Genomic DNA, 25,000 nt, shown 5'->3' on the forward strand with positions numbered 1-25,000 from the left:
GACCCCCAAGTTGGGAAGCCTGACATGGGGCTCAGAACCTTCACTCCAGTGGGTGGACATCTGTGGTATAATTGTTCTCCGGTTTGTGAATCACCCACCCAGCGGTTATGGGATTTAATTTTATCGTGATTGCACACACACACCCCATCTCACTGCAGCTTCTCCTTTGTCTGTGCATGTGGGGTATCTTTTTTGGTGAGTCTCCAGTGTCTTCCTGTCAATGGTTGTTCAGTAGTTAGTTTTGATTCTGGTGCTCTCACAAGGAGTGAGCGCACATCTTTCTACTCTGCCATCTTGAACCCAGTCTCAAGAAAACATATTCAAACATATCTGAAACCTGGCAGAGATGCAAGAGTGAGCTGAATACTACTGCATCCATTCATTCACATGTATACATAGCTAGCATCTGTTGAGCCCTAAGCTCAGATAAGACCAAATTCTGCTCTTAAAAGGGTCATTTGGGTAGCTGAGTGGGTTGAGGCAAGAGTGGAAGAAACAAGGCAAAGTGCTTTCGCGAGTGCTTTGTAGTTCTCACGGCATTCCTGTGCAGAGTCTTGCTCTGGGAGGGGCGCCCCATATTCAGGACTCCTAGGGAGATGTTCCTGGGGGACTCAGCTTTGGGGTTTTTCCCCAAAAGGGAAAGCTAACTGTCACCTCTGAGCACTTCTGAAGCACTTCCCAGATTTGCTCGGCTCTGGAAGCTCCCAGACAGCTTCACCACCAGGAACAGTGACAGCATCGTCGGTGTGAACGTGTGCAAAGCCATGGCAGGTGTCAATAAATAGGGTTCTAATCTGGCTCCCTCAGTAACTTGCTGTGTGACCTTTAGCAAGTCACTCAATGTCTCTGGGCCTCCTGTGAAAAGGGACCCCTGACCTCACCAGGCAAGAGATGGATATAAAATGCCTTAGAAGGACGAAGCCCCACACAGAGAGAAGGCGCTGTTCTTGGTTTGCCTTGCCCCAGACATCCCAAGCACTTGGTTATAAAACCTCACCATAGTGGAGGAAAATACATGTTGTTCAGTGTCCCATGCAGCCCCGCTGGCCACTTGGGAAGCCACAGTATAATGCCTGTCCCACCAACTTCTCCTTCCTGCCCAAACTATTTAAGGAAGCAGTCAGAGGTGAGACCTTCTGGAAAGTTCTGTAGAAATGGACTGGTGACTTCGGTGTTTTTTGTGTGTCCGTCTCCCTGGATCTGTTGAGAAGCAGCGAATCGTTTGCTCTGCCTTTACTGGCAGTCCTGAGCCTGTTGCACACATGCTGTGTGCTTATTGCTGTCTCAGCCTTGGCTTTCACAGCGGAAACTTTCAGGGAACTTCCCGTCTTGGGGATGTTCCTTTCATGTAGTCACTGTTCCCGGTCCAAGGTTGCCCTGGGCAACCCCCAGGTGAGATCCAGTTCCTCATTTCTAGGCCCTACCCTTGAAATCTTAGAGCCTTTGGCCCCCAGTTATTGGGGAAACTCCCTGTGTACCGGGCCCTGTACCAGACTCGCTGTGTATCAGGCACAAGGTGGGCATTCATGGAAGCTGTTCCTCTTGTCTTCACCATGGCCCTAGGAAGCAGGTGCTAGACCCCTATTTTGCAGCTGAGGGAATTGTGCCCAAGGATGGAACAGGGATTGAACCCGGGCCGTCGACTCCACGTTCAGAGCGGCTTCCTCTGGGCCAGGTTGTTTCTTGTCTCGCCTCTCGTGGTCCTCATGCTCGTGGTGCTCCAAGTCAGGGAGTGATGGGGGGTGCCCCTTGGGAGATCGAGCAGAACATCACCAAGTATATGTAAGGACTTTGGAATCGCCCTCAGAGTCTGAGGCCTCAGCTGAGATTATGCCCAAGAGCTTTATGTTTATTGCACAGAAGAGAAAGCTGGAGAGAAAGGGGCAGACAGAGGCTGGACGGCTTCAATAAGGACAGCCATGGAGAAGACTCAGTGGGGTCACCTGAGTTCCGGGCCTCTTAACAGTTCACCCTCTTGATGACCATCGCAGGTGGGTTTGTCTCTGAGCCGCGGTGTTGGTGGCGCACCAGAGCCCGATCATTCCAGCCCGTGAGACTGCTCTTCCCAGCTCTGCGCTTGAAATCAACATGGTGGGACTATTTACATCATGGAAATTGGCAAGTGCCATAAAATTGGGGCTTTCTTTCCCTGGAGAGCCGGTTGTTAAACATTACCAGCACACCACTGCTCAGTTTCCTCGTCTATAAAATGGGGACAGTAGTGCCCACCTCATGGAACCATTGGGAGGGGATGTGTGTGTGAGCATTTTGCAGGCTAAAGCATGATGTGTGTGTGTGTGTAGATGTGATGTGTGTATTTATGTAGTTTGTTGTAATTCTTACACAAAAAGCTGTCTCTTTAAAAAGGGGTGGGGCTGTATCTTTGCAGAAACAGGAAATAAGTTGGAACCATGGAGTGGTACAGCAGGTGTGGCATAGATTCCCCGAGGAATCGGGAGTAATGTGAGACTATAAACCGATCCTGGGATAACATTTGAGATCTTGAGGTCCTCTGTAGTGGAAGCCTGAGGGGCTCCTTCGTACTGGCTTCAGGGTTCCAAGGACCAAAGTCCTGTCAGTCATTGAGAAGACATGGTGGAGTCCACAGTTTTCTTTGTGGCAGTGGCAGTGGCTGTAGTTTTGAAAGAGCCGACACATAGGCAGCCCTGGATGTAAAGGCTGCTTTGTCGCTTACTAGCTGGTTGAACCTGGGCAAGCTCCAGAGCCTTTTTGAGCTCGGTTTCCTCATCTGTGACATATGGGTTTGGGGAGACCCGTGGAGAGGGGCTTGTGGGTCTTGGCATCCCTGGACTGTATGTTGAATTTGTGTTGGTTCCGCTCTCTCCTGGGGCTCCCTCAGAACTCCGTTTTCACAACACTGTCTTAGGATTCCAGGTGGACCCCTGGTCTGCAGAATGTGGCTCAGGGGTTGGTACAGGAAGCTTCCTCTGTGCAGCCCGACCTAGAATGTTCTCCCTGTGCCTCTTCCTCTACTGAGTTATGACATGGAATATTTATTGAGAACTTTGCTGGGTACAATGAGAGATTCTAAGGAAGTGGGATGCTGAGAGCAACCATTCCCTGAGCCCTTTATATGAATTAACTCATTTAATCTGTATATCAGCTCTAGGATACAGACACTATCATGAGGCAGATTAAAAATAGCTGTGCTTTTTTTGACACTCCTCCCATCAAGAGGTGGGGGGCTATGGCTCCTCTCCTTGAATCTGAGTCAGGCTGGGACTGCTTTGGGCAATAGAATAAGGCCAAAGTGACACTATGGCAGTTCCATGTGCAGCTTTTTAGAGAACTGGCAGCTTCTGCTTGGACTCTGGGAGCCCTGAGTTGCCATGTAAGAAGTGTGATGACTCTGAGGCCACCATACTGGAGAGGCCCAGAGATATATGGACAGGGAGAGAGGCCCAAGGAGGCCTGCTGAGTCTAGCCTTCCAGCTTTGCCTGCCAAGGCACGGGCATGATTAAAGGCTTCCTGGACCCTCTGGACCAGACCAGTCCCCCGCTGAGTATCAGCAAGTGACCTAGTCAGTGCTAGGAGCAGCAGAAGAGTCTTCCAGCAGAGCCCTGCCCAAATTCCTGACCCAGGAAATCATGAGCTACAATAAGATGGTGGTTGCTTTATGCCACTAAATTTTGCAAGTAGTTTATTGCACAGCAGTAGATACCAGAACAAGTACTATTCTATTTTACAGATGAGGAAACTGAGGAAAAGAGAAGCTAAGTGGCTTGCTCATGGTCACACACTAGTAAGTGGCGGGGCCAGGATTTAAACCCCAGCAGCCTGGCTCCCCAGCACATTCTTGGCGCTGTGTCATACTACTTGCTCTTAACTTGAAAACATGGCTCTGCTCTCAGGGAAACTTCTATCTCCTTTGGGGTGCAAGGATCACACACACTACATAATTAGAGAATCGCGTGAGACATTTCACTTATTCTTTTACTCAATTTAAGAACACTAGACCCTAGGGATACAGAGGTGATGATATCAAGAAAATGTTAGGATTTTACTGCCCTCAGAGGAAGGACCCCACCCCACCCCAACGCTGGAGGGTGAGTGAGACCCCAGGGGGCCACCTCTGGGGAGTGAGGACATGTGAGCTGTGTCTTGAAGGATGAATAGAACTGTCCCGTTTGGATGAGGGAGGAAGAACATGTGAAGTGGTGGGACGGGATGTGCAAGGACTTGGAGTTTCAGGATGTTGGGGTCCGTCCAAGGGACGTGGTGTCAGCTGGAATGTAAGGTGTGCGGAGGGAGGGACAGGCAGAGAATGGGACCACTGGCCAGAGCTGATCACAGTGGGGCGTGCACCCAGGTCTTGCCGCTCAGCCTTTATCTAAATGGCCACAGAGAATGGGGCCAGGCTGGGGGTGGTGGGGAGGAGATCTGATGCTCCTTTTAAACAGAAGTCCCATGCCACTGGGGGCAGCATGGAGGCTGGAATGCAGGGGAGACCTCCGGGGGCGAACACCAGAGGGCACTCGGCAACCATTTAGGGGCAGCATGTGGGGCGTGGAGAGGAGGGGCCCTGGCCAGAGATATCCAGGAGGAAGACTGACAGCCCAGTTGGCAGAACTGGTTGAGGAGGGAAGAGGAGCCTATGTGTCGGGGACCTGTGGCAGCGTCACCCCAGATCCAGGAGAAGGGTGGTTGGAGGGGGTGACAGCAGGGAACACGGGGAGCCACCGTGCCAGCGAGAAAGAAACCCACCACCATCACCCCGGTGCCTGGAGCAGTGCCTGGCACATAGTAGGTGCTCAGTAAATATTTGATGAATGCAAATTGAATAAAGCCCTGGGTCCAGGCCTCTGGACGGAGGGCAGAGCCTGGGGTAGAGATCTGAGAGTCTCCAGGGGTGAGATGCTAAGCCTGCATTGTCCCTCTGTGATGGTCATGTCCTGTGGGTTCAAGAGGCCCGTTTCCACCTCTGTGCTTAGAGATAAGCCCACTCTTCTTACTGGGCGGTAAAAGTGCCATGTGGTAGTTAAAGGGGAACTTGAATTAGATGACGGCCTGGAGAAACCTAAGACTCTGAATCTAATTGCCGGAGGACTTTGAGCCCTGACCCCTAGTAGGTCACGGGAACGTCCCTGTGCCCACAGAGATGCTTCTTGTGGCAGCAGCAGTCGTGTTCCTTTCCCTGTCCAGGGGCATTTATGGTGATTCAGGAGAGCTCCCAGCCCTATGCCTGCCGGGGATTTGGGGAATGGGGGCGGTTCTATAAATAACACCCCTTTCTTCCACTCCTGCGTTCAGAGCCAGTGAGGAAATAGAGGGTCAGAACATCAGCTTTCCTACTGATGGACTGATTTGAAGGAAGCAGTTTGACCTACAGCTGAATTCAAGTGCCCTAGCATCACGCCCCTCATGGAATTTGTTCCCTGAAACTGCAGGCCTCCCCCTGGCAAGGGCCAAGCCTGCCCCAGGGCGCTTACACCGGGGCAGGCGAGAAGAAAGCTGCCTCCTGAGGCCAGCTGGCTTGGTCTTTACCAGCAGGTGTTTCAGGAGCATCTCAAAGCAAGTGAAATGTCAGTTGACTTGAGACTGGTCCCTTGTTCTTGACTCCACACTCAGTGGCTCTGCGCTGCTGGGGAAGCGGACTGGAATGTGATTCCTGTGAGGCTGAGGTCGTGGATTCTGAGTCCTAGCGGACACTCCGGTCTGGCATTCAGTTCCGTTCCAGCGCTGATGTCGGGCACCCACCACGTGCAGGCAGCTCTAGGTGTCGGCATCCACAGGGCCCCTGGGTCCCTGCCGGTTGTCCTAGGAGCACAAGCTGGTTCTCCCTCTGGTGCTGGGTTTCTGAAACTCAGTACTCGACATTTGAAGCTGGATCATTCTTTGCTGTGAGGGGCTGTCCTGTGAGCTATAGTATGTTTAGCAGCATCCCGGGCCTCTGCCCGCTAGATGTCTGTAGTACCAACCCCTCCCCATTCCCCCCAACAACCTAAGATGTGTCCATGCACTGCCAAATGTGCCCTGGGGGGTAGATTTGCTCCTGGTCAAGCACAGCCGACTAGTTCGGCAACCATGAGCCACGTGAGACTACTGAACACTACAGATGCGGTGAGTCTGAACTGAGATGAGCTATAAGTGTAAAATACACACCAGATTTTGAACACTTCGTATGAAAAAAAGAACGTGATGTGTCTCAGTAATTTTTTTATATTTACGGTTTGTTGAAATGATACTATTTTGAATATGTTGCGTTAAATAGAATATATTATTAAGATGAATTTTACTATTTACTTGTTTCTGTTTACTAACATGGCTATGAGCAAATTTTAAATTGCACACGTGCCTCGAATCATATTTCTACTGGACAACAGGGTCTAGAGAGCCAGCGGCCCGGTGTGCTGGGTGAGGTCACGGGCTGCAGAGTCAGGCTCGCTGCAGGTCACATCCTGGTACCACTTCCCAGCTCTGTGACCTTTGGTGAGCCACTTAACCTCTCTGGGTCTCACAGCTCTCATAAGTGGCAGTCACGTTCTTCTAGACCGCAGATAAAAGTTCCGAAACTCTGAGGTGGGATGAACTTTATAAGCTCCTGAAGTTGAAGCTGGGTTGTTTTCTGGGTGGGGTAGTTTCTCGATGGGTCCTCCCGTGGCCCTCGGGGCTGTTCTTGCGATCAGGGTGATGCCCTGGGCCACCTCCCTTTCCGCCTGTCCTTTCTGCTCCCAGAGAGAGCCATGTTTGTTCATGATGGGTACAAGCAAAGATGCCTCCCCGCCCCTACAATCTGAGTAGAGGAGCTGGCTGATTGCTTTCTTAGCCTTGCAGCTCGTTCCCTGTGGGTAATTCAAGCCCTGGGATGGCGGGCCTCTGCTCAGCATCTCTCCTCCACCCCTCCCTGTTCCTTCCCCCCAAACACCTCCCTGTTGCTTACTCTTTATTTAGTCTTCCCCGCCATTTGGCAATTCGCACATCTGTCCAATGTCTCCCCTTCTATTTCGGCATCTGAACCTATAAATAGTTCCCAGGCAAAGTCCCATCTGCATTGTGACAATTCATTCTGTATTCCTTTTCCCAGACCGAAATCCTCATCTACACGGTTGCTGAATACGGAAGTGCACCATCCAATGAGAGGCATCTTTTCTTACAGCTTGGACAGTGTCGTGGCAGTGGCTGCAGATGTGGCGGCCAATGTGGATTCAGAGATAATGCTTTCAATAGTGGCAAGACCAGTTAAACACATGGGGTGATCCAGGCGAGGCCCTGGATCTGGGAAAGAAGAAAGGGCTGGCCCTTGCTTTCTGGGATCTTCACTCTGGGCCAGAGTCAGGCCTGTGAACACATCATGATGTGGTGTAGTCATGCTCTACAGTGGAGCGTGTGTCCAGCCCTGGGGCCAGAGGGAAGGGAGCATAGTTCTGTGCAGGAGGCCCTCTCCGAGGGTAACACGGGGCCTGCCTGGTGACTGAGGAGGTGTGTGACCCATGGGAAGGCGTCTCTGTTAGCTGACAGGTGAGGGAGTCACACTGAGTGCATTTGGGTGTGAAGCACCGGGATGCCCTCCCTGTGCCCCACGCCACCTCTGCTGAACAGAAGGTGACTAGTGCTCCAGGCTCCCAGGCTGGTGGCACCTGCTCATGGCTGGCTGTGCCCTCGGGCCAGTTACTTCAACTCTCTGAGCCTCAGTTTCCTTGCTTACGAGGATAATGGAGTTGTCATGACGATTAGAAATACAGAGGCTAGAACACAGTAGGCACTTGGTAAATGGTAGATGATATTATTATTGTTGTTGTTAAAACTTTGAAAATGATAACCCTCTGTTACTAATCAAGAGGCTCAGATCTGAGCAAAGCCCACACTGCGAAGTTGGAAGAAGCGGGCAGAACAACAGTCCAGGCTCAGAATCTAGATTCCAGAGAGCAACAGAATCAAACTGCAGAAAACACCCAGGCTAATCCTCTTTCACTGGGTGATGCTTCACCTTCTCTGGACTCAGTTTCCCCATCTGTGCAGTGAGGGAGTTTGAACCAGAGCTGGCTCTAAGGGCCCTTTCATTCTGACTTTCAATAGTTCCCCATCCACTGGGAGGCATAGTTGAGTGTGCTTGGGTCTAGTCGGGGCAAATTTGGGGTGTGGTAGAGAACTCAGTAAAAAGACATTGCTGCCTTTTACATCCTAAAATTGTTAAGATGAAATCAAGGGGAGATTGCACCTTATGCCGAGAACAACCAGCATAGATGGCCATGACTCATACCCAGGGCTGCCATGGACAGTTGCCCAGCTTGTGCACTGCTCAAAACTTCCGGGTAGGATTAAATCCGGCTGGCGTTCTGCTCGTCGGGTTGTGCAGTTTTGTGCAGGGCTGCAGCCACCTCTTTGCTCCCTTGCCAAACGCTGTAATGGGGCACTGGGAGCATTGGAAGTGGCCCCCTGCTTGGACCCCTGGCCATGGCTGCTAGGTCGTCCCCTGTTCCTTTCCCATTGGCCTCTAGTCAAAGGTACATAGGGCAAAGGCTTGCTGTGCCCGAACTCTGAACAGAAGGCCCTGCAGCAAGTCCTGCCCCCAGGGGCCCATGGCTGATGGGGGAGACTGAGGGCTAAGGAGGGATAATGTACACTGAGAGGCTTCAGGGCTGGTGGGGGTGTGCGGGATTTACAGAGGACAGGCTGGTAAATAGACAGGGAAGGGACTCCAGGGCCAGCCAGTGAACCAGGGGCTAAGATGCCCACCCTGGACCAACAGTAAGAGCCAGGGACAGAGAAAGGGAACTGCTTTCAGCACATTTGCAGATCATCATCCCCTCCCAGATCCCTGAGCTCTAACTCGCCCCCCTGCCCTCCACTCCCCACCCCAGACCTTCCAGACCTCTGTGTCATCTTTGGCGGAGGGGCTGCTATTTCTCCCTCAGGGCCTGCCTGTGGGGTACCACTCAGCCTCTGCACAGCCAGCGGCAGGGCCCGGGAGGGCCTCAGTTACTCGTATCCTCACTTGGCCGTTAGAGAAGTCAAGTCTCAGAGACTTGAAGGCTTTGGTCTCCAGGCTTGTGGGGGATGGAACCAGGAGCCCCTGCCCGGTCGGTACCATCCGGGTTTGGGCTTTGCCTGGAACGGGCACAGGAGTTTGCCCTGCTCCGAGCTCCAGTCGTTGTATGGCTGGGCAGCAAGTCAGCTCCAAGAGCACAGGAGATCTGCTGCCTGGCGCTGGCCTGTTTGCTCTCACTTCTCCTGGCAACTCTCCTTCTGCTTGAGCCAGAGCTTCCGGAAGCCCTAGTCCAGCAGCACCCTTCCTTCTGGAGGGGGTAGAGCCATTCTCCCATTTCACAGGTGACCCAGCTGCACTGCAGCAGCATCTTGAAGTAAGTGGTACCAGAGCTGGGCCTGGAACCATGGGGTCCCCTGGACTCCAGAGAAATTGCCACTCTCCCCACTTCCACCCCTGGGAATGGGGCAAGTAGTTTTCATCTATCACAGAAAATTGGGCCTGATGATAGCAGCAAACAGTCCTTTTTCCTCCTCAGCCACAAACTGTCCAGGTGGTGGCTCCCTTGGCAACCATGGTGTTGCCGTGCAGCGGTGGGTCCCACGAGCCAGAAGGCACCTGTGACCTTCCAAGTGGGGAAGGAGCTGAGGGGGCATGGGAGGGACACCTGGAAGAATGGGCCTGGCCTCACCTGTCCGGCCCGCAGGTGACCCCCCCCCCGTCCTGCTCCAGGTGTGAACCACTCCCCAGCCTCTGATCACATTGGCTTTCTATCCTCAGGCTCTGCATTCCTGGCCTTTTCTGTCAGGGACCCAGCTTGGTGACCTAGGGCCCCTTTTAGGAAGTGGGATCAGAATCCATTAGCATCTGTCTTCCAGCCCATTCAGGGTGATCCGTTTTAGAGAAGGTTGGCTTGACAGTGTCACATAAGGCTCTGGAGTGAGGCCACTTCCTGGGCCCAGACTTCCCCCAGCCAGATGTGACGGCCTTTTCTGAGAGGCCCGAGACCCGATCTCTTCTGCCAACACCGGCCCTTCCTGTGTCCCTCTGGGGACACTGTCCTTCCCGGGCAGTTCTCATCCATCCGGGAATGTGTCCATTCCATAAACGCACAGGCCTTGCTGAGTACAGGGTTTTTTCTTAGATAAAAATCAATGAACATCTCTCCCACCCTCACCCAACCAAATTTTCAATCATAAAAGAGGATGAGCGGGTTGTTTAGAATCTCTGCCCCTCAGGAAGGAGTTTTAGCTAGGTCCTGTGGCCAAAACCACCAGCCAGCCAGTCCCTGTCACCCTGCTCACCGTGAGGCTTCCTCTCGATTTCTAAATCCATTTCCCCTTGTTTCTACAGATATGAGCACATAAATATTTGTCAATGGTTGAATACATAATGTCCTAGCTAAAGAGTAACTCTGACCCAGCCCTTCAAATGAGGGTCATACCTGGAGATTTATGTATAATTCCTGTTGTCAACCGAACTGTGTTTGAAGAGAGATCTCTTAGGTTAACAAGGGCGTCTGCCAACAAGGAAGACGGTTTGCGTTTCTTGAGTAATCTGTACATTTCACAATTTTAATAACTGTTGGCGAGGCGTGTTTTCATTCGCGTTTTCGCGTGACCGTCTTTTCCTCATCAAAGCCCAGGGTCAGCTTAGGTGAACAGATGCTCATCCTTCCCTTGTTAGTAAAGACAAATCAGACCCTAAAGAAGGCACATGCCAGTAGCCATTCTCTGCTTAAAATGAACATGACGCAGAACGTCTCACTTGTCGATTTCACTCACCTCAGTCACTAGGAATGTGTGGTAATTAAGCCAGGCTTGGCTAAACTTTACCTTTGGACCAACTATGAAGAAAATGTCTGCAGAGGGACTTAATAGTGCCAGTAAGATTGCACAGGGGACTTTGGTCTAGATAAGGATAATAACTGGTTAAAGACCCCTCATACATTAATTATAACAATAGATACTGCCAAATGCAAAGAAGAGTTGACTGTTCATTAAAGCAGGCTGGAAATATCCCTACTGAATCATTTATGCAGCACCGGTCGAGTGCTTACTATTTCGCAAACTTGGACAGTATTCATTCTTTTCATTCTTTTTTTTTTTTAATTTTTATTTATTTATTTGGTTGCGTTGGGTCTTAGTTGCGACAGGCAGGCTGCTTAGTTGTGGCAGGCGGGCTCCTTAGTTGTGGCTCACTGGCTTCTTAGTTGCGGCATGTGAACTCTTAGTTGCAGCATGCATGTGGGATCTAGTTCCCAGACCAGGGATTGAACCTGGGCCCCCTGCATTGGGAGCGCAGAGTCTTAATCACTGTGCCACCAGGGAAGTCCCATTTTTTTCATTCTTAACATAAAATTTGAAAGACCCTGTTCACAGATGAAAAGACAAGCTATAGTTGGGAGAAAATATTTGCAAATCACACATCTGACAAAGGCTTTGTAACTATAACATAAAGAACTCTCATGGCTTCCCTGGTGGTGCAGTGGTTGAGAATCTGCCTGCTCATGCAGGGGACACGGGTTCGAGCCCTGGTCTGGGAGGATCCCGCATGCCGCGGAGCAACTAGGCCCGTGAGCCACAACTACTGAGCCTCCGCGTCTGGAGCCTGTGCTCCGCAACAAGAGAGGCCGCGATAGTGAGAGGCCCGCGCACCGCGATTAAGAGTGGCCCCCGCTTGCCACAACTAGAGAAAGCCCTCGCACAGAAACAAAGACCCAACACAGCAAAAATAAGTTAATTAATTAATAAACTCCTACCACCAACATCGTCTTTAAAAAAAAGAACTCTCAAAATTAAAAGCAAGCAACCCAAATAAAAATGAGCAAAGGATCTGAATAGACATTTTTCCAAAGTATATATACAAATAGCCAATAAGCATATGAAAATATACTTGACATCACTAATCCTTAGGGAAATGGAAATCAAAACCACAAGGAGATACCACTTCACACCCACTAGGATGACTCGAATCAATAAGACAGACAAAGTACTGGCAAAGGTGTGGAGAAAGTGGAACCTCATCCATTGCTAGTGGGAATGTAAAATGGTGCAGTTGCTTTGAAAAACAGTCCCGCAGTTTCTTAAACATGTAGAGTTACTGTAGGACCCAGCAACTCCACTTCTAGGAATATATCCAAGAGAAATGGAAACATATGTCCGTATAAAAGTTTGTACACAAATGTTCAATGCAGTATTTTTTGTAGTAGCCAAAGAGTGGAAACAACCCAGATATCCATCAGTGATGAATGGATAAACAAAATGTGGTGTATCCGTCTAACAGAATATTATTCAGCCATAAAGAGGAATGAAGTGCTGACCCCTGCTGCAACACGGACGTGGATGAACATGGATGAACATTTAGCATGATGCTAAATGAAAGAAGCCAGACCCACAAGGACACATACTGTATGATTTTATGTATATGAAAAGTCCAGAACAGGCAAATCCATAGAGACAGAAAGTATATTAGTGGTTTCCAGAAGCTAGGAGGAGGGAGAGATGGAAAGTGACTGCTAATGGGTACAGAGTTTGTTTTGGGGGCTAATGAAAGTGTTCTAAAATTGATTGTGATGATGGTTGCACAGCTCTGTGAATGTACTAAGATCATCGTGCACTTTAAATTGGTGAATTGTATGGTGTGTGAATGATATCTTAATTAAACGGTTTTTAAAAATTCAACATTAAAAGAAACTGTCCAATTAGAAAATAGGAAAAGACATGAATAGACACTTGAGCAAAGAGGATGTACACACGGAAGGGCATTCAACATCTTCTTGAAATGCAAATTAAAACCACAATGAGATATCACTCTACACCTAGTGGAATGGCCACAATAAAAAATAGTGACAACACCCAGCTGGCGAGCATGGGAAGAAATTGAATCACTCCTTCATCGCTGGTGGGTCGTAAAATGGTACAGCCGCTCGGGAGAGTAGTTTGGCCCTTCCTTTGAAAATGAAGGGTAGACTTACCATGTGACCCAGCAGTTGCACTCTTGGGCATATACCCCAGAGAAAGGAAAATATATTTTCATGCAGAAGCATGTACATAAATGTTCCACGGCAGCTTTGTGCATAATAACTAAAAACCGGAAATTCCCAGATGTCCTTCAGTGGGTGAATGACCAAGGAAGCTATGGTACATCCAGACCATAGGTTACTACCCAGCACTAAAAAGGAACAGGATATCGATTCACTCAGTAACTTGGACGACCCTCAAGGAAATTATGCAGAGTGGGAAAAGCCCATCCCAAAGAATATGTACTGCGTGACTCCATTTACGACATTCAATAATGTCATCACAGAGATGGAGCAATTTGCTAAAAGCGCCATGCCTGGTGCTGGAGGTACCATGGAGAACAAAAGATACATACACCGTTCCTGCCTTGGCAGTTCATTTGTATTATTGAGTGATAAAATGGAATTTCTTAAAACAAAAAATCTTCTAACGGCTTTCGGTTCTTCATGGATAGCTGACGTTGAGATTGTAAATGCTAGAAGCCAGGCTGGCATGTGTAGACCCGGAGTCTCCACCTTGTCCCGATTCAGCCTTGATGGTGAGTCATGAGGTGAAAAGTTTCCTTTTCTCTAGGCAGGGACAGAGCCCCAGTGTTGTCACCTGTTGTCACCTTGGGACATAGCAGGTGGGTCTGGTCATTCTCTCTCCTCACTCTTTGAAAGCAGGATGGTTTAGACAGGGTCTGGCGTATTCCCACCGCGGTTTCTGCTGAGGAGGCTGGAAGCTGTATACAGTGGAGGAGTTGCTGCTCAAGGATGCAAAGGTGAGCAGAGGGGAGCCGGCATCTTTGTTGGGAGGACGCAGCCGGCAGTCGCTGACACAGGGAGCTTGTCAGCTGTGCCCACAGTGCTGGGAGGGGCACCGAAGCAGCATGAGTGAGAGGACTCTGGAAACCCATCGGCTTTTGAGAACAATTTACAGAGAGATTTAGCAAATTCAAGAAAAATTTAGAGAATTTACGTATATGCTCATTATAAATGCTCATATATGCTCATTATAAAAATCCCAGAAAAACGTAATACAGGAAGTGAAATTCAGTCCACTCTGTATGTGTGCATTTTCTTTTTTTTAATAATGGCTTTATTGACATGTTTTTATTCCATGTATTCAGTATCATACAATTCACCCATTTAAAGTATACGATTCAGTGGCTTTTGGTACATTCAGTTGTCTAGCCCTCACCAAGGTCAATCTGAGAACATTTTCAACACCTCAGAAAAGAAGCCCCGTGTTGCAGTGTGAACGTACTTAATGCCACTGAACCGTACACTTAAAAATGGTTTAAATGCTAAACTTTATGTTTTTCATAGTTTAGCACAATAAAAAAAAAAGAAACTCCATCCCCTGTCCCCTGTCCCCTTTCCCCTCCAGCCCTAAGCAACCACGGATGTACTTTCTATCTCTGGACATTTGGTTCACTCTTGATTCTGACACCAGGAGGCCTGGTCAGCCCAGCTGTCCTTCTCAGAGTCTTCCCTGCATGCCGGGCGCAGGGCTGGGCACAGTGTAGGTGATGGGCAAAGTGAGACCCGTTCCTGTTCTCAGTCTCACCGTCTGAGAAGCCTCGGCACACGTCCCAATGTGACAACATATACCCTGCTTCCTGAGCCAAGAATGTGTGATTAGGACAGTACCTCCTGTGTGTGGCTTTCCTGTGGGAGAGGGCAGGGTACCAGCAAGGCTTTGAGGCAGAAAGTGGACCTGGAGCTGATCCCTCAAGGCAGGGAAGCGGGAAGCTGGATCCTCCGTGCACGAGGAGACAGCACGAGCAAAGGCCCGGAGGCCAGCAATCCCAAGTCGAGGTTGGCAGGGTTGGCTCCTGCTGGAGACCAGGGAGAATCTGTTCAAGGCACTCTCCTGGCTTCTGGTGACAGCCAGCAATCCTTGGCTCGTAGCTGTATTCCAATGTCTGCCTCCATTCACATGGTCTTTTCCTCTCTGTGTCTGTGTCCCAGGTCTTTACCTGTCTTCTTTTTTTTTTTTTAATTAATTAATTTATTATTTATTTTTGGCTGTGTTGGGTGTTTGTTGCTGCACACAGGCTTTCTCTAGTTGCGGCGAGCAGGGGCTACTCTTCATTGCAGTGCACGGGCTTCTCATTGTGGTGGCTTCTCTTGTTGGGGAGCACGGCCTCTAGGCTTCAGTAGCTGTGACTCGCAGGCTTCAGTAGTTGTGGCACACGGGCTTAGTTGCTCCGCGGCATGTGGGATCTTCCCGGACCAGGGCTCGAACCCATGTCCCCTGCATTGGCAGGTGGATTCTTAACCACTGTGCCACTAGGGGAGTCCTACCTGTCTTCTTATAAAGACACCAATCATTGGATTTAGGGCCCACCCCATGCATTCTGACCTTGTGTTAACTTGATTCCACCCGACAAGACCCTCTTTCCAAATAAGGTCACATTTATAGGTACCTGGGGTTAGGATTGAAACGTATCTTTTTGGGAGACACAACTCAACCCACAACATGTGGGTACTTTACTATCCTTGTTATACAGCTGAAGAAACCGAGGCGCAGGGAGGATAGGCAATAATGTGCTAGAGACACGTTCACACTCAGGCTGTTTGGCCTGGGCGCCTGCATACAACCACCAGGCCGGTGCAGGACACAGGGCGGTCCTGGAAGCTGAGCTCTACCACCACCCACTGGAACAAAGGATTGTCTAACTCTTACCGGTTTGCATTCACCTCTGCTCCAGGACAGTGTGAGGCTGCCTGTCGGGACTCCCTCAAGTCCCAGGTGTCCCGTTGGGCCCCTGCAGGGAGGACCCTGATCTATGCAGTGGGAGGTCTGAGACTCTAACCAGACGCCCCTGGGGGCCTCTACTCCTCTGGGGTCTCCCTCCGAGACAGACTTTTAGCAGACATTTATTATCTCCCAAACCGCATGCCATACACTGTGCTGGGCACTGAGGGAGACTCAAATGTGGGCAAAGCCCTGGCCCTGGCATACAGGAGCTCCCCCGGGTGTGTCCTTGGTGTGCAGGGATGCTATTCCCACGAGCAGGACGGGAAGGTACGAGCAGGGGGCTGGGGCAGAAGAGACCTGGTTACAAAGAAACAGACATGAGCCTTGACCATTGCTTGTGCTTTGACAAATCTACAGTGTTTACTGTAAAAGTGTGATTGGGCCACTAGAAGTTTGCTTGGCCCCAGCTACAAAAATGAATGAGCCCTGGTCCCTGCACCCGAGGAGCGGACCAGAGTGGGGTAAACTAAGTCTAAAGGAGCTGCAGGCTTTATAGAAAGTGCCAGGGGCACAGCAGAGGGAGGGACTGACTATCTTAAGGGTTTTAATCTGTGTCTGCAGAGGTCAGACCCTGTCTCAATGATGAAGAAAACCTGCTAATTGTTGAGCAGGCCCGGCATAGGAGGCTAGGCTGTTTGCGTGCATCATCACTAATCCCCCCTTGAAGGATTCTTGAGAAAGGTCTTTACATTCCCAGTTTGCAGTTGGAGCGTTCTCTTTACCTCTCCCAACTACGGGAGATCTTTTGGCCAGTTTGTGCTGCTTCCTGTGGAGAGAGTGGGCGATGCACTAATGTGCCACTAGGTGGCGCCATGGGCTGCCTCATGGCCGTTAACTCATAGAGGGTGGTAATTCCGTGCACTGGTGTTTCACAGACTTGTCCTTTAATGGGCATCTTCCCGGTACCCCCGAGTACTGTAATCTATCTAATATTTTTCTTTAAACTCCCTTTAAAATTTTTATGTCTATCCTAATGGGATACCATGGTCTCTTTGCCATAAATGATGAACGTAATCTTTTAAAAAATCACGTTAACCGTGTAGAACAGTGCAATAGTATTAGAAGGAAGGAATGTATTAAAACAAAGCTATTAGAACAAAACGTGTTGGTTCACGTGTCCCCTGTGACCATCTCGCAGATCACCAATGCAGCGGAAAGCTGTCCTAGGCTTTGAAAATAGGACAGCAGGCTGCTGTCACCTAGATGCACGAGTGTTTAGGGTTGGAGGGGCTCCTTCCCTTTGCAGGTGGAGGATCTGAGGTGCTGAGAGGGGAAGGGGTGTACCCAGCATCACACTGCTGATCCCAGGGTTGGAGCCAGGCCTGGAACCCGGGTCCTGCCTTCCCTCTCTGCCCCATGGACGCTAGAAGAACCTCAGGAAATAGGAACTGAAGTGTGATGCACACATATTTCCTGGCCCCTCTGAGGCCCAAGAAAGTACACTGTGGGGTCCCACGTGCAGGGAGCATCACCTGTTGGGCATATGGAACCCTTGGACGAGAGTCAGGAGGTGAGCGATGGACGGCTGCTGAGATCCCTGATGCGCAGCTCACTCAGGTGGTCTGGGCCCCTTGCCCTGGGGCTCTGCAGCAGTGCACGGTGTGGTGCCACGCTTTCCTCTGGGCAGTCCACCCCAGCTTCGGGCACTGACTGCCATACCCTGGCGCCCTGCCCCTCCGAGCAGCCATATCCACCCTGGGGTGGGCTCTTTGGCAAATGCTTTGATCCCTCTTCCTTGTCAAAGCTGAAAAGTATTGGGGTCACCCTCACTCTTGGATTACATGTGTAGCCAAATCAAGTGGGGTTCTAACAGGCCCTGAGGTTCTTGGGTAAAAGGCCAGTGGCCCCAGTCCAGCACCCCTGGACCAGTGAACCTCCTGGAGGCCACAGCAGAACAGGGAACCTGTCCTCCTGCTGGCCCCTCACAGCCCTCAGAATTGTCAAGTGGAGATGACCTTGAAAGTTTAATTCAAGACTTTTTTCTGACCACGCTGTGCAGCTTGCGGGATCTTAGTTCCCAGACTTAGTTCCCTGGATTGAACCTGTTTCCTCAGCGGTGAAAGCACCGAGTCCTAACCACCGGACCGCCAGGGAGTTCCCTCAAGACATTTTTAAATTCTGCTTTTACAATCTAGAGCCTTCTGTGTTATTTTGCTCAAGATGAGGAATGTGTGTTAGTTAAGGCAACACCGTCTGCTGTAATGGAAAGGCCCCTGAAATCTCAGTGGATTAACACCACAGAAGTTCATTTCTCACCTCCCTGTGGTCCAGTGGGCAGCGACGTACATGTGGCCGCGGCGGGCCGGGTGCTGCAGCAGGTGCCGTGACCTACGGTGAGCACAGAGCAGACACGCCCTCCCCAGGGGCCTTCCTCCCCTTTGACAGGGACACTCATCCAAGGCCTCTGTCATCTCTCCTCAGTATTGTACCTGGAAGGCTCGGTTCTTGTGTTTGAGGACATCTTCAGACTGATCGCATTCTACTGTGTCAGTAGGTGAGTAGCCCAGGCCCCCAGGAGGGCATCTGATGGGAATAGATGTCCATGCAACCTTGGGTGGGGACAGGGTTGTCACAGAGAAGCCCCAAGAGGGAAGTGTGCCGCCCACAGGATGCAGAGAGAGGGGACAGTCCCCTGGCTTCACCCTGGTAACTGTGAAGGGGGGTGCTGGCTCTGCTGCTTGCTTGGACCGGCCAGTAAAATCCCCTCCCTCAGCACCACCTGCCCCCTGCGCTCACTGCCCGTCATAGCAGCTTCCTGTACCCCGGCTTCCAGGACAGCTTGGAGTCCAGCATGGACCTGACCCGCCCCGTTTGAGGAGTTATAGAAGGAACTCCCTGTGGGAACAGCGGGAAGGGCTGACGCCCGCCCTCCGTGGGAGAGGGCTTGTCATTGCGAAGCAGGTGCTGGGTGGAGAGGATGTCTGGTAACCACCCTCAGAGCTGCTCTATTTATTCAGGACTGGTGGCAGGTCAACACGAATTGAAAAATACATTTTGGTGCCAAAAACCAATGGCTTAAGCCACAGGGACTTAAGCAGAGCTGGGCAAGATGTCTTGGGGTCCAGGGCCCCAGGCTCACCTCCCCCTGCTTCAAAGAGACCATTCATGTTGCCTCTGGTGAAAGCCACACTCAACCCAGAGGACCACCACCCCCACCTACCAGGGCCCTCCTGGAGCCCGTGGGCAGAACAGGTGACGCTGATAATAAGCTGCTGTCTACTGAGGGCTCCCCAGGAACCCAGCACGGCGCTACAGTTCTGTATCCATTCTCTTTTCAAATCTTGCAAACAATTCCACCCGGTAAGTGCTCTTCTTAGCCCCATTTTACAGATGAGGAAGCCGAGACTGAGAGAACTTGCTCAAGGTCGCGTAGCTGGTAAGTGGCAGCGTGGGGATTCAAAGTAGATAGAGCTCCAAGGTCCATGATCTTTCCTACAGCCGCCCCACTGTGTGCGCTCCACGATGATGCCCGTGACCTGCCGTGTCCTTCTAGGCCCACGAAGCAAAGCATCTGTGGCTCCCTGACCCTTCGCGAGTTACGACACGTCAAGCTCTCAGAGTCAGGCCCTCTCCTATTCTGAGAAGTTCTGCCCCAGCACAAGGCGCCAGTCTAGTGTTTGGCCCATGCTGGGTGCTTCGAGTGAGCGAGTGAATGAATGAATGATGACATAATTGCAGAGCCCAGAATTTGAGCTAATCTTAATCTCTCAACTACCTCTTCGGTAAAATGGGAACGATAATACCCATGCCATAGAGGCTGGAGGAAGAAGTAAGATAAAGGGACAGACAATCTGCGTTTATAACAAGCCTCTCTGCAAACCAGGGTTTGGCAACTGCTTCTAAGAAAATGATAGTAACAGCTTAGCTGGGGGTCTCCTAGGGGCACACTTGGAAAGGAGGATCCATGTGCAGGGGGCGCTAAAGGACCTGCCCCCAAGGAGGAAGCAACAAGGGAGTGGGGAGCAGGACAGAGACCGGAGAGAAACCCAGCAAGGGTCCATTGCAGGGGCCGTCCCAGCCTCAGCCAGATCCCTCCAGCAGCTCTGGAGCATAAAGCAGACCTCGGGGTCCACTATAAAGCCACGGGGCTGGGCTTCTGTACCCCCAAGCCAGCACACCCAGGCATTCGTGGCTCTCTTTAGGGCCACTGGGGCAGGCAGTGAGGCTCCAGTGTGTCAGGACAAGCCTCTGAGGGTCACGGGTGCTGGCTCTCGGGAGCAAACCCCTCCAAGGCTGGGCTGTGGGTGCACAGAGCTGGTGAAAGGCATCCGAGGGGTCTGGGTGGGACTGTGGCAGTGACTGCTACAACCAGCTCTGTGGACCGGGCGTCTGTGTTGAGTCAGGCTTGTGCTGCACGCTGCCCACAGAGCTCTTTCTAACCCTGCACGGTGCTGCCGGGGAGGTGTTTAAAAAGGTGGATTCCTGACCCACACTCAGACTCAACGCTGAGAACCCCTGGGCGTGGATCTGAGAATCCGCATCTTAGCAGCTCCCCCAGGAGCTGATCCAGAATTAACTAATACAAAAGTATTAATGCCTGTCTGTAGGGTTGCTGTGTTACAGTAGTAGTAATAATAATAACATGATGTGATATAAGGACCAAACTGGGTAACACCCAGCCCGTTACTTGGCACATAGTAGATGCTCAACGAACACCCCCATCCTGTGTATGCATTTCCTTGGATCAGAAGAGGTGGCCCCTGGATAAAGCGCTGAACTGGATGCTGGAGGTGGGGTGGCAGACGTGTGTGAAATCCTTGAGCAGTACTGGCTTATGGAGAATGAGGGGGTCCGTGGTGCGGCCTTGAAGAATGTGTAGAGTCTAAGTAGACGTAGGTGGAAGGGACGAGGGGGGCGTTCCCTCTCTGCAGAGCTCAGAGGTGGCAATGAGCAGGGGACATCCACTGTAGGAAGATGACATTTTGGGAGGCAGCGAGGAGGCCTCGAGTGCAAGGGAAGGCTCTGTGGTGGGCAGGAGGGGGGAGCAGGCTGGGGCAGGCCCTGGACACCAGGATCCCGGGCTGGGCTGTGGTCGGCAGCCACCACTGCAGCCTCTTGAGCAGTACGCAGAGGAGGTGGGGAGGGGGTGTCAGAGGTGGCCCTGGTGGTCGGGGGTGGCTGCCAGATGAGCCGAGCGATTCTTCTGGCCATTTCAATACATGCAGTGGCCCAGGAGCCTTTGGAAGCCCCAGTGGCAGGCCAGACCGCCAACCAGGTAGACAGGCAACACCGGGATGAATTCTGCCACCCTTCAAACTGAGAGATCGAGGTAGTGGTGACCGGGCAGGGCCTGAGGTGGAGATGCGGCACTGAGGGCCCGTCCGGTCTGGGTCCAGGCCTGGCCTGGCTGGAAGGGCTGACAGGAGGCCCACAGACGGCCTCAGATGCTCAGAATCACACAACTATGACAATGAAGCAAAGATCGACGGGCCACGCCCACCCCACTGACAATGGAGAAGCCAAAGGCCACAACCCAGGAACTCAAAAAAGGACCCAGAATCTTCTCCCACCTTCCCCCATCCTGCTATTCCATAAGCAGAGTGTATTTCCCCCGTGAAAACACTTCCCATGAAGGGGTGGGGGCACCCCGCGGAGCAGCACAGCCTGTATTGATGGGCAGAGGGGGTCTGGGAAGCTCCCCGGCGACCCGCATCCCAGGCGGCCTCTGCCCTGCTCTCCCCCAATCCAGTTCCCCAAGTTTAGACGGGTCCATTCGACAAACACTCTTTGAGCCTCTGTGGTGTGTGCTAAGGGCTCTGGGGGCATCAGAGACGTGCAAAGCTGCCCGGCCCTTCCAGGAACTTCCAGGGCTCTCACGTAGTTCAAAGGGAGGAGACGGAGGGTGCGGTATAGACAGTAAGGCCATGAAGACCCCCGGGGACAGGCGGACATCACGCAAGCCTGTCAGTGGGCCTGGACGGATGGGATTTCAATGACTCGAATCAGGGTTTGGGAAGAAGGTTGACAGAGCTGGGGATACGGCTGAAAATGGGGGTCGGGGTCAGACTGTGACGGGCCTTGAATGCCAGGCTGAGACGTAGAATTGGGACCAGCCATCCTGGGGCCCCTGCAGGGCCACACTCCCCTTCCTGCCCCACGGAACAGCCCTGGGCTTGAAGTTAGGAGGCCTGGGGCTCAGCACACTCTGCCCTCCACCCACCATGTGTCCAGGCCTGGACATCTTCCTTTCCCTCTCTGGGCCTCAGTTTCCCCATCTGTACAATAAAGGGGGAGGGTGTCTAGATCCCTTCTGGGAGATCTCTGGAGAGATCGCTGAAAAGATCCCCATTCAGACCAAAGGCAGCAGATAGAGCTGGCTGTGTCGTCAGGGGTGTCTGTCTGGCTGTGTGCTCGCCAGCGGGTACCTGGCTGTAGGTTCACCAGGGGAGTCTGGCTGTGCACCCGCTGCAGGTCTCAGCGCGGAACAGCGGGGGTCAGAGGACTGGAAGGGGTGGGTCACTCGCCTTACCCAGAATAGCACCTTTAGAAGAGCTGCCTGGACTTCCAGGGCCAAGAAAACTGGGGATAAAGCCTCTCCCCCGACCCTCACCAGGCCCAAGGAGGGTCTTAGCATCTCTGGGGCCAGTGCAGGCACAGGACCCGGATCTGACTGGTTGCTCCCTCAGCCTCAGGACTCCTCCCCTCGGCCCCAGGGAAGTTTCCAGTCTGTGTGGCGATCCCAGCCGCCAGCGGGGTTGCCGGAGTTCTTCCTTTATGGGCTGAGGATTTGGGGGCAGTGGGGGGCCGAGAATGGACACACAGGCCCCTCCCCGGACTTGACCTCCGACCCCTCTTGTCTCCACAGAGATTTACTGCCCTTCAAGCTGAGGCTGCCCCAGGCCATCCTTGAGGCCAGCAGCTTCACAGACCTCAAGACCATCTCCAACCTGGGCCTGGGTAAGTCCCCTCTGGGGTCAGGGGAGGTGGCTGGGCCTTAGGAAATGGAGCCCCTGGATTGCCCCCCGCTGACCGCCTGTGCAGATGGATGGCCCCTCAGGCTGACCCCGAGCTGGATCCTGAGTCCCAGCTCCCACGGGACCACCTGCACCCCCGCCCCAGGTGCTGAGCCCCTGTAGCAGGGAGATTCTCCCTCTTTTCGGAGTGGCGCCCCAACAGCTGTCAGGAGGCCTGATGGACAGCCTTGCTGGGTCTGAGGGAGCTGGGTCTGGTCAGGACCCACACAGGCTGACCTGGTGGCAGGGCATGGCCCGGGAGAAGCTGGACCAAACGCCAGGGGACTTCTCAGCGATGACCAGGAGCCTGGGTGCCAGCAGCTGCCCCAGCCCCACCCTCCCCAGAAGGAAAAGCAGCATGAATATGATCATGAGCTAGAGTGTGCCCCCCACTCCCTTGCCTGCCCCTGCCCAGCCACCTGATTCAGCACACCCACCCTGCCCCCTTACCCTTCTGACCTTTTGAGGGATGACGAGGGGAGAGTAAAAGACAAGAGCGTTTCTGATCCCAGCCCTTCCACGTAATAGTAAGAAGAGCACACGTTTACTGGGCCCTTTCCATGTGATGGGCTTCGCTGAGCCAGTGCCAACCTCTGACACGGCCTCTCCATGCTAACCCTCAGGGAGCCCAAGCTCACCAAGTCTGGAGCTGCCAGGAAGACAAGCCAGCCGCCTCTGCGGGCCCCCAATCCTAGGCAGAGGTCAGGTCTCGTTATGAACAAAGCAGTTAATAAGTCCTTATCAAGACTAAACCACACAGGGAATATAATCAATATTTTATAGTAACTTTAAATGGAGTATCATCTATTAAAATTTTGAATTACTATATTGTGCATCTGAAACTAACATAACATTGTAAGTCAAATATGCCTCGATTTTTTAATTAAAAAGCTAAACCGCACCCAGGAACCTGCACCACACGGGGCCGAGCACAGCAGTGCATCTTCGCCAGTGCTGGTTGAATGGAGGAGAGGGCGATGGAGAGGGCGGACCCAGGGTGTAGAGGAAGTTAGAGGCAGACCTGGGATCAGAGGCGATCCCCCCTGGTTCCCAAGCCAGCCACTGTCCACCACCCAGAGAGGCCTCTAGACAACAATGCAAGAGATGCCACAGGCAGCTCGTGGTCAAAGGCCAGGAAGTAGGAGGAGTCCAGGCCCTCGGATGTCCGCATTTAATGAGCACTGACCTTTTAATCTGCATTGATGCATCGGATCTTCAAACAACCCTCTAAAGCAGGCTCTGTTATTGTGGTTCCCACTTTATGGCAGAAGAAACAGACACGAGGGGTTGAGTGACATGTCCAGTGTCACAGGGTCCGTGGAGGGCTGGGCAGCTGGGCTCCAGCCCTCACCCACTAGCTTGTGCTGCCCCTTAACTCCTTATCCAGGCTCTCCTAGGTCCGGTTGACCCAGTTTATAAACTTCAGGGCCAGTTTTCAGTTGATATTGGGGATAAACACTGAACTTGGGCCCCAGATGTTATAGTTGTTGGGCTCTTACCCTTCCAGAAGCTTCATGTGGGACAGGTGAGAGTCTTGTAACTCATACAGTCTAAGGTCTAAAATGGCACAGGTGACGCTCTCATTGCCGCGCCCTTGGCGCTATCTTGTGCAATCCCTGCATCCCCATTTTAAAGATAGAAAGTCAGTTCTTAGCACAGCCGAGAAACTTGGCCAGGGTGCTCCAGGCAGGCAAGAGCAAAGCTGGGATGTGTGCCAGGGGCTTCTGACTCCCGGCTCAGCCCCTCCACTGCCCCTCAGCTGCACCTCATGACCTTCTCAGTTCTTTTGCAACGAGCAGTCAGCTGCCAGTTTTGAGGCCAAGTTGGGAGGGCAAGTGAGATGCATGAGCTCCATCCGGAGAGGCTTACCTCTGAGAGGAGGGTCGGTTAGCAGCCTCACTGTGGGTAGGTTGAGGCAGGCGTCCCTAAGACCCACTGCCCCAGGGACCCGCAGTTTCCTCTCACCTGGGGTGCAGGGACGGGGCTGCCCCTAAGCCCTAGAAACGGCTGTATGAAAGACAAGCTGCTCCTCTGGGGAGAAGCACATTCCTTTCTGGAATAGACAAGCCCTTCTATCCTGGGTGAGCTTCACCTCCGGCACGTTGAGGAAGTGAGAGGGGAGGTGCCCTCTGGGAAGCAGGTGGCAGTTCCAATTGTGTGTCAGCATTCACTTCCTCGGGAAGGGGATTTAAATGGAATCTGAGTACATTGAAGCTTAGGAATCAGGGTTGTGTTTTTTAATTTTTTGGCCACGCCACGCGGCACGTGGGATCTTAGTTCCCCGACCAGGGATCGAACCCGCGCCCCCTGCGTTGGAAGCACAGAGTCT

General features: G+C 52.1%; 1 protein-coding gene across 1 annotated transcript in view; it reads left to right on the plus strand.

Moving 5' to 3' along the window:
• RIN3 (Ras and Rab interactor 3) overlaps positions 1 to 25,000 on the plus strand; it is a 117,703-nt gene that overhangs the window by 62,432 nt on the left and 30,271 nt on the right. Inside the window, exons 4-5 of the mRNA XM_029237445.1 lie at positions 18,140 to 18,212; positions 22,524 to 22,615. Coding sequence (XP_029093278.1) covers positions 18,140 to 18,212; positions 22,524 to 22,615 — 165 coding nt within the window. The remainder of the gene's footprint in view (positions 1 to 18,139; positions 18,213 to 22,523; positions 22,616 to 25,000) is intronic.

Source organism: Monodon monoceros, unplaced genomic scaffold (assembly GCF_005190385.1).
Source record: "Monodon monoceros isolate NGI ecotype Baffin Bay Population unplaced genomic scaffold, NGI_Narwhal_1 Super_Scaffold_21, whole genome shotgun sequence".
Taxonomy (NCBI): domain Eukaryota; kingdom Metazoa; phylum Chordata; class Mammalia; order Artiodactyla; family Monodontidae; genus Monodon; species Monodon monoceros.